The sequence below is a fragment of the Tinamus guttatus genome, unplaced genomic scaffold, assembly GCF_059628265.1.
Source record: "Tinamus guttatus ecotype Peru unplaced genomic scaffold, ASM5962826v1 Tinamus_guttatus_pri_ptg000732l, whole genome shotgun sequence".
Lineage (NCBI taxonomy): Eukaryota > Metazoa > Chordata > Aves > Tinamiformes > Tinamidae > Tinamus > Tinamus guttatus.
In genome coordinates this window covers 649,085-662,501 of record NW_028289266.1, presented here as the reverse complement: position 1 = coordinate 662,501, position 13,417 = coordinate 649,085, and the positions used below count along the sequence as shown (strand labels likewise).

Sequence of the window (13,417 nt, the reverse complement as noted above, 5' to 3'; positions counted from 1 at the left end):
ACATAAACCATTGGCCAAGTCTGAGACTCAGATTGGATCCAGCCGCACACAGGCGCATTCAGGAGGAGTGGAGGAAGCCAGGGGGTTCCTTTGGAGCTTCAGGACTCAACAAGTTCTCCTAAGTAACCCCGTAGATATAAACCATTGACTAGATCTGGGACTAAGGTTAGATCAACGCCAGTGGATCTGTCTTGAAAATCATGCCGGAATAGGAGGGCTGCCGAACCACCATCTTCCTAGATTCCATCAGCAGCGGTGATACAGTCATCCTGTGCAAGTCGTCGTGTGCAGTCCTGGTTGAGGGAACTCGGCTCGGCCAAGAACGACTCCGACCCCGAGCAGGAGAGCGAGAGCGAGAGCGGGGCCGGCGCCGGGCCAGGGCGCAGCCCCGGGGCGGAGCTGGCGGCGGCGGCCGAGAGGAGGCGGCGGCGCCGCAGCAGAGTCGCTGCTGGCGGGGGGCAGCGCGGCGCGGCGCGATGCGGCGGGGCCGGGGCGCGGGGCTGGCGGCGCTGGCCGCGCTGCTGCTGGGTGCGCGGCGCTGCCGCCGGCGGGGGCGGCCTGGGGGGAGCCGGGGCTGTGGCCGGGGGCTTCTCCGTGGGGACAGCGCTGGGCCTTTTGATCTTGCTTTTTGAGGGGGTCTTTCAGCCTCACTCCTTTATCTGCCACCTCCCTTTCTCTTTTTCAGCTGTGCTGCTCTCTCATGCCATCTGTCGATTCTTTCCCCTGTGCATTCAGCATTTCTTCTTTCCCTGAAATCTCATGTCCTTCACTTACCAGCACACCTTTTCTCTCCCTGCTTTCATCCATCCGTCCACATGACTGACTAGAAAACTCATCCACTCATGCATCCACGCAAACTTCTTCTGCAGTCTGATGAAGGCAGCAATTCTGCACAATGTACACTGGCTGCGTGTCCCCCTCTGTCCCTTCAACCTCTGTCCCGCTAATGCTTTCTCTCAGCTTTGCCCTTTCTCATGGATGCTCCTGCAGAGGCAGCTGCTGAAGCTAGGAAGAAACAGATTTTCAGTATTTTTATCTTCTTCCTGCACAGCGGCTGCTGGCAAAGCCCAGATCCAGCAGGAGCCATCGGCAGAGACCACCGAGGGCAAAGCCGTCAACATCACCTGCTCACACCCAAACATACAGACCAGTGAGTACATCCACTGGTACCGGCAGCTCCCAGGACGAGGTCCGACATTCATCGCGAGCACTTTAAAAGACTCCAAGGCTGTGTCAGAGCCGGCAGGGACCCTGCTTGTGGGCGCAGAGCGCCGCTCCAGCGTCCTGCGTCTCTCCCAGCCCCGCTGGCAGGATGCCGCCGTGTATTACTGTGCTGTGAGAGACACAGTGAGAGGAGGTGGCGCTGCCGCCCTGCATGAAGGGTCGGGGCGCTGGGTGTGGGTGGGCAGCGCTCTGCTCTGGGCAGAGCGGCGGTGCCAGGGTTCACCGCGTAATGCCTGAGTGGGGTCCCCGTGTGACCGGGCGGTCGGTACCTTGGGTCGCAGCAAAGCGAGGACCGAACCCTCCCCGCTCTGACTGGGTCTCTCCCACTCCTAACTAGTGCTCTGTCCCTCTCTCCATTCCCCCACAGCTCCTCCTCACTCTCCCGCATTTCGCTGCCTGCCTCCCCCAGACCCAAATGCTGCCTCCAGCCAGGACTGACCGCTCCCGCAGGGTTGTGGGGAGCAGCCAGCAAAGCCTCCAGGTGGCTTCCTCCTCAGGGAGAGGAAGAGGAGGGAGCTCCCTGTGCTCCCAGCAGGTCTCATGTCATGTGCTTCAGAGACAGGGAGGAAGTTGAGCCCTATCCCACCTCAGCTGCCCTTTGTAACTGTGTTGTGGGGAACTGCTGACAAGTTTACAGACTTAAGTGCAAGCCCCTGAGTGTGTTTGGGTGCTAGGTGTTAGGAGACACCAAGGACACTTCTGCCTTGCAGGGAGATGGTTTCCTGGTTGCTATTTCTAGGTGGGACAAAGAGACAGAGGTTTCTAGCAGCCGCGTTCATATCCTTGTCAGTGACCTCTGTCATGAACTGCATGTCCAACTCCTAGCTGAAGGCTGGGCCAGTCTTGAGTGTTCAGGCTTTGGTCAGCTGCCAGGGAGCCTTGGACAGAGCAGTAATTGCTCCTTTGGTCCGAACACTGCAAGGATGTTGGATGTGCTTGAGACCTTCGGCTATCTCGAGACATCCTTGCCACAGAAATCTCAACTCTACCACTCAGCTCTTCTTTCCACTACATACTAAGCAGCTTCATTTAGTCGCTGTCTGTGCAAACACAAGTCCACACTGACAGCTTCTCTAGCTGACCTGCATTTGCCTCCCCAGCTCCTTTCAGGCACTCCCACTACAGATCTGCCCTTCCCCTCACTCTCCTCAGAAAAGCATCCATTTGGTTGGCATTGAAAGATCTTTTCTTTGAAATAGGCCCTGACCAAATGTTTGACATTTCCCAAATGAAAGCTTTCATTTGGACATGGTGAAGTCACATGCTCTGAGTTTTCCAGCATGAACCTCTGCCAAGGGTGATGTGCGACCCGTGTCACGTACTCTACATGTCCCTGCTTGAGCAGGGGGGTTGGACTAGATGATCTCTAGAGGTCCCTTCCAAACTCAACCACACAACCATGTGTGTGGGCATTTGGTTTTGTGGTGACCTTCACCCAGGTGATACTGCTGCAGCAAATCTCTGCAGCAATGTTGAGAATGTTGTTGAACATTGCACATTTCAGTTGTGATTCTGGTCTTCTCCTGAAGCCCTTCTCTGGTAAAAGCCTCATGGGTATCCCTGACTTCCTGGGGTCTGTTCCCATCCTTCCCAGTACTCTGCTTCTCATCCTAGGTTTTGACCTCTTGGAAGTTCTCCACATTGCTGCATGTTTCCATTTCCAGAAGACATTCTCCACTTGTGCCTCCCCTCTCACTGTGGTCTTAAGCTTCTCTACATTTCTCATCCTAATGCATCTGGTGAAGGCCTCTGGTTGGTGGGGCTTTTGGTGTAGCCGATGCCCAAGAGCATCAGCCAAAGCCAGAGTGGCCCTCCTGAACACCCCTCCCTCACTGCCCACACCTCCCTGAGATACTGTCCTCAGAGGAAACACCACATGTACATCCAGGCTTGGATGCAATAGAACTTTATTGAGTCTAAAGAGGGAAAGGTGGTTACTCCAAGATGAGGTAAACAGAAGAGGGAGCAGCAGGAGCAGCCAAGAATGTGTCTCCTTTGACCACAGCAGAGTTTTCTCGGGACATGTGTCTGCTGTCCCCAGAGAAGGAGAGGGTGCAGCAGGAGCCTCTTTGGCTGGCTGGAGGGCTGTCATGGCCAGTGGAGCAAAAGACAACAGAGAAAGAGGAGAGAGTGGAATACAGGCAAGTTAGACATGGGCTGTGTTTTCAGGGAGCCCAGGGGAGCCCCTTTCCTGATCTCCTATTGCCAGGGGAGCCTCGGATTCTTAGCCTCTAGGAAATCAATGGGCTACATCTAGATCTTTAAAGTGGCATCAGCTTCTGGATTCCTGGTGGTCCTTTTCTGGTGTCACCACTCATGGCTTTAGCAGGGGGGACACCTTCGGCCACAAGAGAGGCTGGAAAATCTGGAGAGGTCACAGCAGTCGGAGTCGATGGGGACTCCCTCACAGCTGAGGATGCGGCCAACAGCAGCGGAGGTGGAGGATCCCACGACGGTGTTCTGCGGGAAGGAGCTGAGAATGGGTCCGGGCAGGGTCACCACCACAGGAGAGGGCTGGATGACAATGGTGGAGGGCTGGCACTGCCTGACACAGGGCTCGTTGCAGCTGTTGGCCAGCGGGGTGGGCCCGCAGGGCCGGCATGGCACGCATGGGTCGCAGCAGGACATGTCTGAGGAGCTGGAGGCACCTGTGAGAGAGGCCAGGGAGGAGGCAGAGCAGCTGAGTGCATGAGGCACAGCCTGGGATTGTGCCACGAGGAGCTCTGCTCTGCCATGAGGTCTGCTAGGCTGGGACCTCAAGTGTGTGCAGGGCACAGGCACAGGGGATCCTTTACCTTGCCCTGCCAAGGGCTTGACAAGAACCAGCAGGCCCAGGAAGGCTGCTGACTACCCCATACCCCACAAACCACTGCCGACAAATGCCAGCTTCTCTTGACTTCCCTTCCCTTCCCTTCGCTTCCCTTTGGCTTCCCTTCCCTTCCCTTCCCTTCCCTTGCCTTCCCTTCCCTTCCCTTCCCTTGCCTTCCCTTCCCTTCCCTTCCCTTCCCTCTCCCAAAAAGAGGAGCTCCAAGCCTCACAAGGTTACAGAGACAGGATCAGCTGAGACTGTCACCAAAGACAGACCTTGTCTCCAAGGAGGAGGAAGGAGAGAAAAGGCCTTCAGACTCACCTGGTTCCCACAAAGGAGGATGGAGAGAAGTGGATGAGAGAGCCAGCACTGGGGCTGCCTTTTATACTGGTCCTGCACTGCCCCCAGGTCACAGGCCTGCTTGACAGAGGTGACAATTTTCTGACAAGCTCCTCTCCAATGCAAAACATCCCACTTAATGATATGGGCTCTGTTTTTGTTTCCTACATTGCTGTCTTTTCATTTCCTGCTTTAAGCCATGTCCGTGCTGCTATGAAGTTTTCTTCTGAATGCTCAGATGAAAGGCCTGAGGACTTCCAGGCAGGAACAGGTCAGTGTGCCTGGAAGAGTCAGCTCAATGGCAGAGGCATGTGGGCAGGGGATGTTGGCCTGAGTCATTCGTGTGGGTTTTCTTGTGGCCCTGTTAGTTGGAAGGGGCCCGATTCCAGCAATTCTTGACAGGACACCCCGTTGGGCACCATCCCATGCACAAAGCAGGTTTCAGGAGGAGTCCTTGCCCTTGCTGCTTGACCCTTGCCCATGCCGTGTGGCTCCCAGCATTTCCCCCGGTGAGTTCACAGAGACTCGACCTTAGGGGCAAGTTCTTTCTCTCGTGTACCCTTGTGTGCCCGCAGCATTTGTGTGAGTCCATCTGGGTGCACAGGTTTTTGCATGACTCTATGCAGACGTGGAAGAGCAGGGGCATATCTGCCTCTCCTCGTGTGGCCCTCACTACGAGGGGATGTTCATGCTGTTCCCCATGGTGCTAGTCCCCAGGGAGCACCAGGAAAAGACCCTCTTTGTGGCAGGAGCTGCAGCGGGGGCGGTGTGTGCCCAGGCAGCGCTCTGCTCTGGGCACAGCAGCAGCACCAGGGGCTGCCCGACCCGAGCAGGGCAGCGCGATGTGGCAGGGGCAGTGGGCGCAGGCTGGGGGCAGCAGCAGAGGAGGCAGCCGGAGCTGTGGGCACCCAGAGGCCAGCCCTGCTCCCGGCAGAGGGGCTGGAGCTGCTGGGGCAGTGGGGCCACGCTCCCAGCCGGTGCTCGCCCCACTAAGCACGGACCCAGCTCTCCCGCTCCAATCGCTTCTCTCCTGCTCCTATTGGGCCCTCCAACCCTCTCTTCATCTCCCCTCGGCTACTGCTCCCCTGCCCACATTTTCCTCACTGCCTCCTTCAGCTTCCACTGTTGTCTCCAGCTGGGAATGACTGGGACTGCAGCGGCAATGGGGAGGGGAAGTGAACAGTGTCTAGGTGTCCTTTTCCTCTAGGGGAAAGACCTGGGTACCACTTGCTACTATCCATGGCCTGAGCTGAGCCCAGAGACCCTGAAGCCCGTTTGAGAAGAGGCCTGTGAATGACAGGAACTGTGCAGAAAAGCTGCCTTCTGCAGCTCCTGCTGACCATGTTAGCAAGAGATCCCATATGAGAAGTCATGAAGGATCCTTGGAGCAGGCATCCATGGGAGGAGATGAAGAGCGGGTAGTCATTGTGCTTGCCCAAGTAGGGAGTTCCTGAGACATGGCGTGTCTCAAGCAGTCGAGGGCAATGTATGCAGAAGAGTGAAGAGAGCGACCTACTGTGAAACAATAGGTGTCTGATGGGATCTCTTTTCCCTTGGCAGGGGGAGGGAATGTTTCTGGGTGTGTGTGTGGAGCTCTGCAGCAGGTGCCATTCCTGGAGGAATTTCCCCTGAGGAGGCTTCTCTACATTGGAGAAAAGAGCAAGAAGCCCCTCTAGGTTATTGAGCTGTACACCTGGGTGCAGGCCCCTCGGCTGGTGCCTGATGTTCTCTACTTCCCAATAGTCTGCAGGGCCAAGCTGGGTGACCACATACGTGCAAGGATTCTTTCTTCATCCTGTGTAGAGTTGGGTGCAGGCCCCAGTATTTGTTTGGGTACTAGATTCCAGCAGATACCAGGGACACTTCTCCCTTGCTGGGAGGTGGTTTGGATGGTTGCTGTTGGAAGCCTCTTTCGGGGGCTTTTCATTGACCACAGCTGACCTGAACATTCTGTTAAGCTCCTGTCAAAATTGTGGCTCTGGCCTTCAGTGTTCAGCCCTTGGTCACATGATTTGGAGCCTGGGGCAGAGGAGGTTCAAACACTCCAAGGATGGTGGAGGTGATTGAAACACTTGGCCATCAAGTGTCTCTCTAGACATCCTTGCCACAGAAATCTCAGCGCTACCACGCAGGTCTGCTGTCCAGCACACACTATGCAATGTCATGCACTCACTGTCCGTACAAACACAAGGCCACAGTGACAACTTCTCTAGCTGGCCTGCATTTGCCTTCCCAGCTCCTTCCTGGCAATCCCACTACAGCTCTGCACTTGCCCTCGCTCATCTCCCAAAACTCACCCTTCCCACAAGTGCAGGGTCCCAACTAGCTCTGGCCGTTCCAGGAAGAGCTGTTCCCAGGCAGCACAGGAAAGAGAGGCTAGAGTGGTAGAAATCACAGTGACAGCTGCTCCTAGGAGGAATAGCAGCATCTCAGGGGAAGGGGAGGAAATCCCAGTGGGGAAACCCCCTGAACTCCCCAAAGGACCAAGCAGTGGTGTGCAGGAGAACACGCATTTCTAGGTGGGGAGCTGAGGGCTCCACGGAGGCAACAGCCCTGCAACCCTCACCTCCTACCTTGGGGAACCTGCAGCTTCCTTCATGCCATCATGAAGACATGGAGTGGGCTGCTGCCTGGGGAGCAACACGGGTCCCTGCCAGAAGAGGGAGAACTGCAGACAGCACATTTCAGGCATGCTAAGAACAACCCTCTTGTCTTCCCTTCCCTTCTGTGTTCCCCTCACAGGGTCCTTTCCGTCAGCTCAGCTCTCTTGCAGCTGGGAGGTTCTTTTGTGACTGTCTCTCACACAAACAGCATGCTCCGTCTCAGCATGTACCTCAGATACCTCGTCCTCACTGCCCTCCTGGGGACATCACTAGGTAAGGAGTCTTTATTTACTCTTAGTTTAGTTTTTCGTCAGGAAACACTGCCCTCCTCACCAGGTGTCTGAAGGGCTCTGCTCTGTGGGGCAGGATCTCATGGGTGTTTTGCACCTGTGTTTGGGAGATGCTGTCAGCAATGATCAATAAAATATGAGAGAGCAAAGAAACACCCCATCCTCTGATCACCTCAGACCCCTTCTCCTGCTTTCCTTTCCCCAGACATCCCTCTCTCTGCCTCTCTCTTCTGATGCATCCAAGCCCCTGTGTTTCACACAGGTGTCACTGCAGCAGCTCTCTGCTCTCTGCATTCCCTCATTCCTACCTTGCAACCCAGCTACAGGACTTGTTGATGGAGTTGATGGAGCCCTTGGCAAGCTCCTATCCCACTGAGGTTACTGTGGAGTCCCAGTCTCTGTGCTGGCTGCCACACGCAATGCAGCATGTCCTGACCATACAAAGCTTTTCTGCATATCAGCAAAGACATGGCTTTCTTTTTTCTCCTTTCCCATGGCTGGAAAGGCAGATGAGGTGACAGGAAATGGGGAGTGGGAGTCAACATTTTTTGCAGCACCTCTCCAGAGGCCTCACTCCACTACAGGTGTTCTGGTCCCAGCACAGGAGGGCAGCGAAGACAACCTGACCCCTGTGCAGCAGGAGCCTGAGGAGCAGGGCCACAGCAGAGATCTCTCACAGGAGCATCCTATCAGGGCGAAGGGATTATCCTTGCACTGAAGCAAGAAGGCAAGCTCCTGCCCAAAACTGTACTCACTGCATTGCTGCACAGGAGGGGAGAAGGGGTCGTCTTCCAAAGGGCATTGCATCCTCAAGCCTCTCCCCTCTCAATCCCTGATTCCTGACTTTCTTCCAGATGCCATGGGCCAGACCACCGTGACTCAGAAAGATGGTCTAGTCACAGTGGAGGAGAGAGGCACTTTCCAGACTACCTGCACCTATCAGTCGTCTGGGTTTTATGGCTTGTCCTGGTACCAGCAGAGGAGAGGTCAAGCTCCGCAGCTGATCTTCTATCAGGCAACAACTGGTCTCAAGGAGAGTGGCCGATTCACTGCATTGCTGAACACCACAGGGAAATGGAGTGTGCTGCAACTGGAGGAAGTGCAGGTCTCTGACACTGCCTTGTACCTCTGTGCTGTGCAAGACACCCTGGTTCAGGAAGCTTCCTTGGCTGTGCAAAAAGCTGAGGTGGGGAGGAGGGTGGAAGTGTCTTTGGGCAAGGCTAGGGTCTGAGGAAGATGCCCCCAGGATACTCCTAACAGCTGCATTTCCCCTTTGCAGCAAGGAATCATCCTGCCAAAAGCCTCTTTCTCAAAGGGGCTTGTGTCCTCAGCCTCATAGGAAGGAGAAGTTTGTCACAAAGCCTCTGCTATGGAAGGCTTTTCCCTCTGCACCCTGGATGGGACCACACTTGCTGTGAGCTGAACAGAGAGCGTATGGACTCTTCTGATCTGCACTACATGATCTACAGAGGGCCCTTCCAACCTCAGTCCTTCTGCGATTCTGTGACTGGATCTCTCAGCAGAGCACCAGGACTGGAAGGAATCACTCTGGGTCACATCCAAGTCTTGCAATCACTTTCCGGATCACTTGTTCAGTGTCTGTACAGAACATTTGGCCACAGCAGCAGCAGGATGCACTTTCCCAGGCTGGGTGTTCCCGAAGGCCCTCAGGGATGGTGGCACTGCTTGAGCAGGAGCCAGGACTGTGACTCGGGAGGCAGGGGAGTCTCTTTGGCTGACGGGGAGCACTGGACACGGTCCAAGGTTTCCTGATGCATTTGCCTCCCCCAGTGACAATCAACTTGTATATGGAGCACTGTGTATAGGATGGTGGGTGGATGGGGTTTATTCTTGCTTTGGATGGCAATCTCTCTTGCATATAGTGCCTCTAGATGTGGCAGTATGTATAGTGGCACATATATATGTGGCACATACAGTGGCAGAAGCAGGAAGCAGGCATATTTCAAGCCCTGAATAAAGAGTGTTTGCTATAGGTGGTCTTATTGGGAAGAAGAGATGGATGAGGCCTTTTTCAGAAAGTTTGAGGAAGCACCAGATTTGTAGGCCCTCATGCTCATGGAGGACTTTAACCAAGTCAACATCTGCCAGCGGATCAACACAGCAGGAAGCCGCTAAGCCAGGAGGTTTCTGCAGTACACGACAATAACTTCCTAAGAGAGGTGATGCAGGAGCTGACAAGGAGAGGACAGACTCCTACTTTCAAAGAAGGAAGAACTACTGGGAAATGTCCAAGCTGGGGGCAGCTTTGGCTGGTGCCACTGTGAGATAGTGGAGTTCACAAGCTGAGAGGAGGAAAGAGGGAAAAAAGCCAAGTCAGAACTGTTGACCCCAGGAGAACAGAATTCAGTCTGCTCGGGGAATTGCCTGAACTCCAGCTCCAACTTGAATTCCAACTGCTTCAACTCCCTTGTTGAGAGAACTCCAAAGCCATGAGGTATGTCTTTGCAGAGTTGGAGAGAAGAGAAATCCAAGGGAGCAGGTGGATATTCAAGCCTCTCCTCTTGCAAGCCCAAGAATGGTCCCTCCCAACACAGAAGAAAGCAAACAAAAGTGTCAGGAGGTCTGCACAAATGAACTAGGAGCTGCTGACAGAGATTAAAGATCACTTAAGTAAACTGGACATGGACAAGTCCATGGGCTCTGGTGAGAGTATGTGTGTATGTATCAGTACAGATATCAGTATATGTATCAGTACAGGCTGGGAGGTAATCTATTGGAAAGCAGCTTTGCAGAGAAGGATGTGTATGTCCTAGTGCACCACAAGTCAACTGCAAGCCAGCAAAGTGCTCGTGTGGACAAAAAAATAAATAAATAAAATAAAAAAGCCAATGGTATCTTGGGGTGCACTAGAGAGAGTGTTGTCAGCAGGTGGAGGCAAGGGATCCTTCCCCTCAGCCCTCATGAGGCCACATCTGCAGTACAATGTCCAGTTCTGGGTTCCCCAGGGCAAGAGAGAGAGAGAGCTCCTGGCGTGAGACCAACAAAGGGCCACTAAGATGCTCAAGGGCCTGAGTATCTCTCTTTGAGGAAAGGCTGAGAGAACTGGGATTCTTTAGCCTGGAGAAGACTGAGGGAAGATCTTAGAAGTGCATTTAAATGTCTGAAGGGAGTTTTTTGAGGGGGTTTCGTTGTTGGTGATGGAAGTCTGGAACAGGCTTTCCACAGACAAGGAGTCTTCATCCTTGGAGATATTCCACAGACATCTAAATGACAATATGGGCAGCCTGTTCTAGTGACAACTGTGGCCCTGCTTGACAGAAGGTTCAACTAGATGATCTTCAGAGGTGCCTTCCAGTCTCAACCGTTCTGTGGTACTGAGGGTCACATGGACTCCCTTCATTGTTAATGTACAGAAAGAGGAACTTTAGGAACATGATTCATCTTGTTCTGAAACTCAAGGCCTAGGAAAAGTAAAAGAAAGTGCCTTTTGGAAGTGCTAATCTTCTTCCACTGAGTGTAAAGGCAGACCTGCTACCCTGCTGCCATTTCAGAACTCTGCCATTTAGTGAAAGGAATCTGCCTTCTGGTGACTGCAAGATACCTCTAAGTGATTCCACAACAAAACCAAAAATGTATGCAAAGACGGTCTGCTTAAAACTGGTGTGGAACTGTAGGTGTGGAAATACCCTGACTCACCCAGAACAAAGCATGGGGTTTTGAGGATGTTTAATGAAAAATAATAAATACACTGAGAAAATGGAGGTGGGCTTGAAATGAGAATGTAAACTTTGTTGATAGTCTTATGCCAGGAATAAGACCTACTGCTAGACATACCAGCCATGCTCAAATACCTGTGTCTAAGGATGATCAAATGAAAGAGCCACAAGAAGGTGGCCTAGATACACCCAGACAATAACGGGTGAAAAGGGAGACTATATGTCCACTTCCCTAAGGAAGGATCTACGTATTAGAAGTTTATAGAGAATTTGCATGAATCCCTGGCAGAGCCCTTAGGAACTTGAATCACAAATCACCAGAGGACCATTCCCCTGTGAGGGAGTGGGGTTTGGATGGGATTCATGGTCCTTCTCAGGGATGACCTTTGGAGCACTATGAAGCCCTCTAGATTTATGCCTAGTGAACAGAGGGTGGTGGGCACATCGGAATCAAGCTCTACATCAGGCTTCACTCCGAACATCTGAAAGGATAGAGGTGATTGAGCCGAACTCGTGCTGGATCTGCTGGTTTCTTGCCACCTTGTGGTGCACAGCTGAATGTACCGCGAAGTGAGGAACTTGTTGGGGCAGGTGGCAGAGGGGAAAGAATCTGTTGCTCACATCAAGGCCTTTTGAGAAGCTCCTTCACTTCTTCTGGAAAGCCTTCTGCAGAGCTTGTGCCACTTCCCTATTTCTGAGTGTGTAGATGAAGGGGTTCAACAATGGAGTTACAACGGTGTTAAAGGTGTTAACAAGTTTGTGCAGATCCAAGGAGTTCTGGGCTGATGGTTTGACATACAGAAATATGGTGGAGCCATACCATATTGTAACAACCATGAGATGGGCAGAGCAGGTGGAAAAAGCTTTCCTGCGGCCCTGGGCTGTTTGGATTCTCAGGATGGCCAAGATGATGTACATGTAGGAGAGCAGGGTAACCGCACAGGAGACCACTGCAACAAGGATGGAAATGAGGAAGGTGGCCAGCTCCACAGGCCACGTGTCTGTGCAGGCGAGGGCAAGGCAGGAGTCTATATCACAAAGAAAATGATTGATGACTTTTGGTCCACAGAATGTCAGCCTGGCTGTAAGAAAAGCCAGCAGTGAGGTGGCCAGAAAGCCTCCCAGCCATGAGCCAAGGGCCAGCTGAGAAGAGAAGACGTTGTTCATGAGGGAGTTGTATCTCAAAGGGTGACATATGGCTAAATAGCGGTCATAAGCCATGACAGCCAGGAGAAAACATTCAGTGGAGCCTAGGGACAGAAGAAAGAACAACTGAAGGATGCAAACTCTGAAGGAGATGGTCTGGCTAGTCCCCAGCATAACTCCCATAGCTTTGGGCACAATGCCCGTTATGTACCAGATCTCCAGAAAGGAGAGATTGCAGAGGAAAAAGTACATTGGGGTATGAAGGTTCCTGTTTGCCCTCACAAGGGCTATGATGGATGCATTGCCTGTTACTGTTAGGGAATACATCAGCCCAAATAGCACGGCAAGGGACACGCGAAATTGCCGTGTGCCTGGGAAACCCAGAAGGATGAATTCTTGCACAGTTGTCTTGTTTTCCACATCCCTCCAAGTACAGAGATCCATCTGTCAAGACAGAAAAGATGACAGTGTGATAGTCTGAATGGCCAGCCTGAGCCTACTGGTAGGTAAACGGGCTACCAGAGATTGTACATGATCACTCCACCTCATTCCTCTCATCCCCAAGGTCCCCCCTCCCCCCAAAAAAAAGAAACAAAACAAAAAAAAACTTATTGAGAGCAGGGAAAAGTTCTACCTGTGCTACCTGCTGCCTGAGATAGTGACTGAAGTACCTTAGGGAGGGTTTTTTTTACCTTAATTTAAAGGCATCAGCTAAACCATGTCTATGTTTGGACAGTTGAATATGACTCTGAAGACCAGGCACCGCACTCAGTGTAACGTGGAGAATTCTTTATGTGACCAAGTGCAAGGGTCTTCTATAGAACATAGTGGCTATAATGGCTTCTTCTGAGAGATGAAAATCCCTTTCCTTCAGGGAAGGGCAAAAGACAGCCTGAGAGTCTTCACCTCCATGCAAGGCTGTAGCACTGAGGAAGGGAAGAGCATAGCTGCACTCCTCAGGATGAACGGAAGACCGAGTTACAAATTCAGCAAATACAACTGAGATACTCAAAAGAGAAGATGACACTGGAGGAGATTTTCTCATCTCTTTTAGGTCACTTGATCACAGGGACTTCAAACTGAGGTGGCAGTGGGATAGCACAACAGACTAGAAGGACAGGTGTTATTTAAGAAGTCCTGGTCTCATGAATTCCCCTTCTTCCAAGGTCTAATGGCGGGAAGCTTTCAGAGTTACCTCTATTACCTCCAGAGACCTGCTTTGCAATATAGTTAATCAGGGTAGGACTCAGCTCCAAAATTTTGCCGTGTGAAAGCCACGGGAGGAATTTAGGATGACCACATTAAAATAGGGCTTATCAGAGAGAGCTA

The 13,417-nt window shown here is 52.6% G+C and overlaps 1 protein-coding gene and 1 pseudogene across 1 annotated transcript; both read right to left on the bottom strand.

Moving 5' to 3' along the window:
* Nucleotides 1-3,546: 3,546 nt before the first annotated feature.
* On the bottom strand, nt 3,547-3,872 carry LOC148591606 (feather keratin Cos1-2 pseudogene; annotated as a pseudogene).
* Nucleotides 3,873-11,587: 7,715 nt separating this feature from the next.
* LOC148591605 (olfactory receptor 6F1-like) lies at nt 11,588-12,484 on the bottom strand. The gene has a single exon (XM_088537166.1). The coding sequence runs from the start codon at nt 12,413-12,415 to the stop codon at nt 11,588-11,590; it is 828 nt and encodes a 275-aa protein (XP_088393292.1). The 5' UTR covers nt 12,416-12,484.
* Between the last annotated feature and the right edge of the window lie 933 nt (nt 12,485-13,417).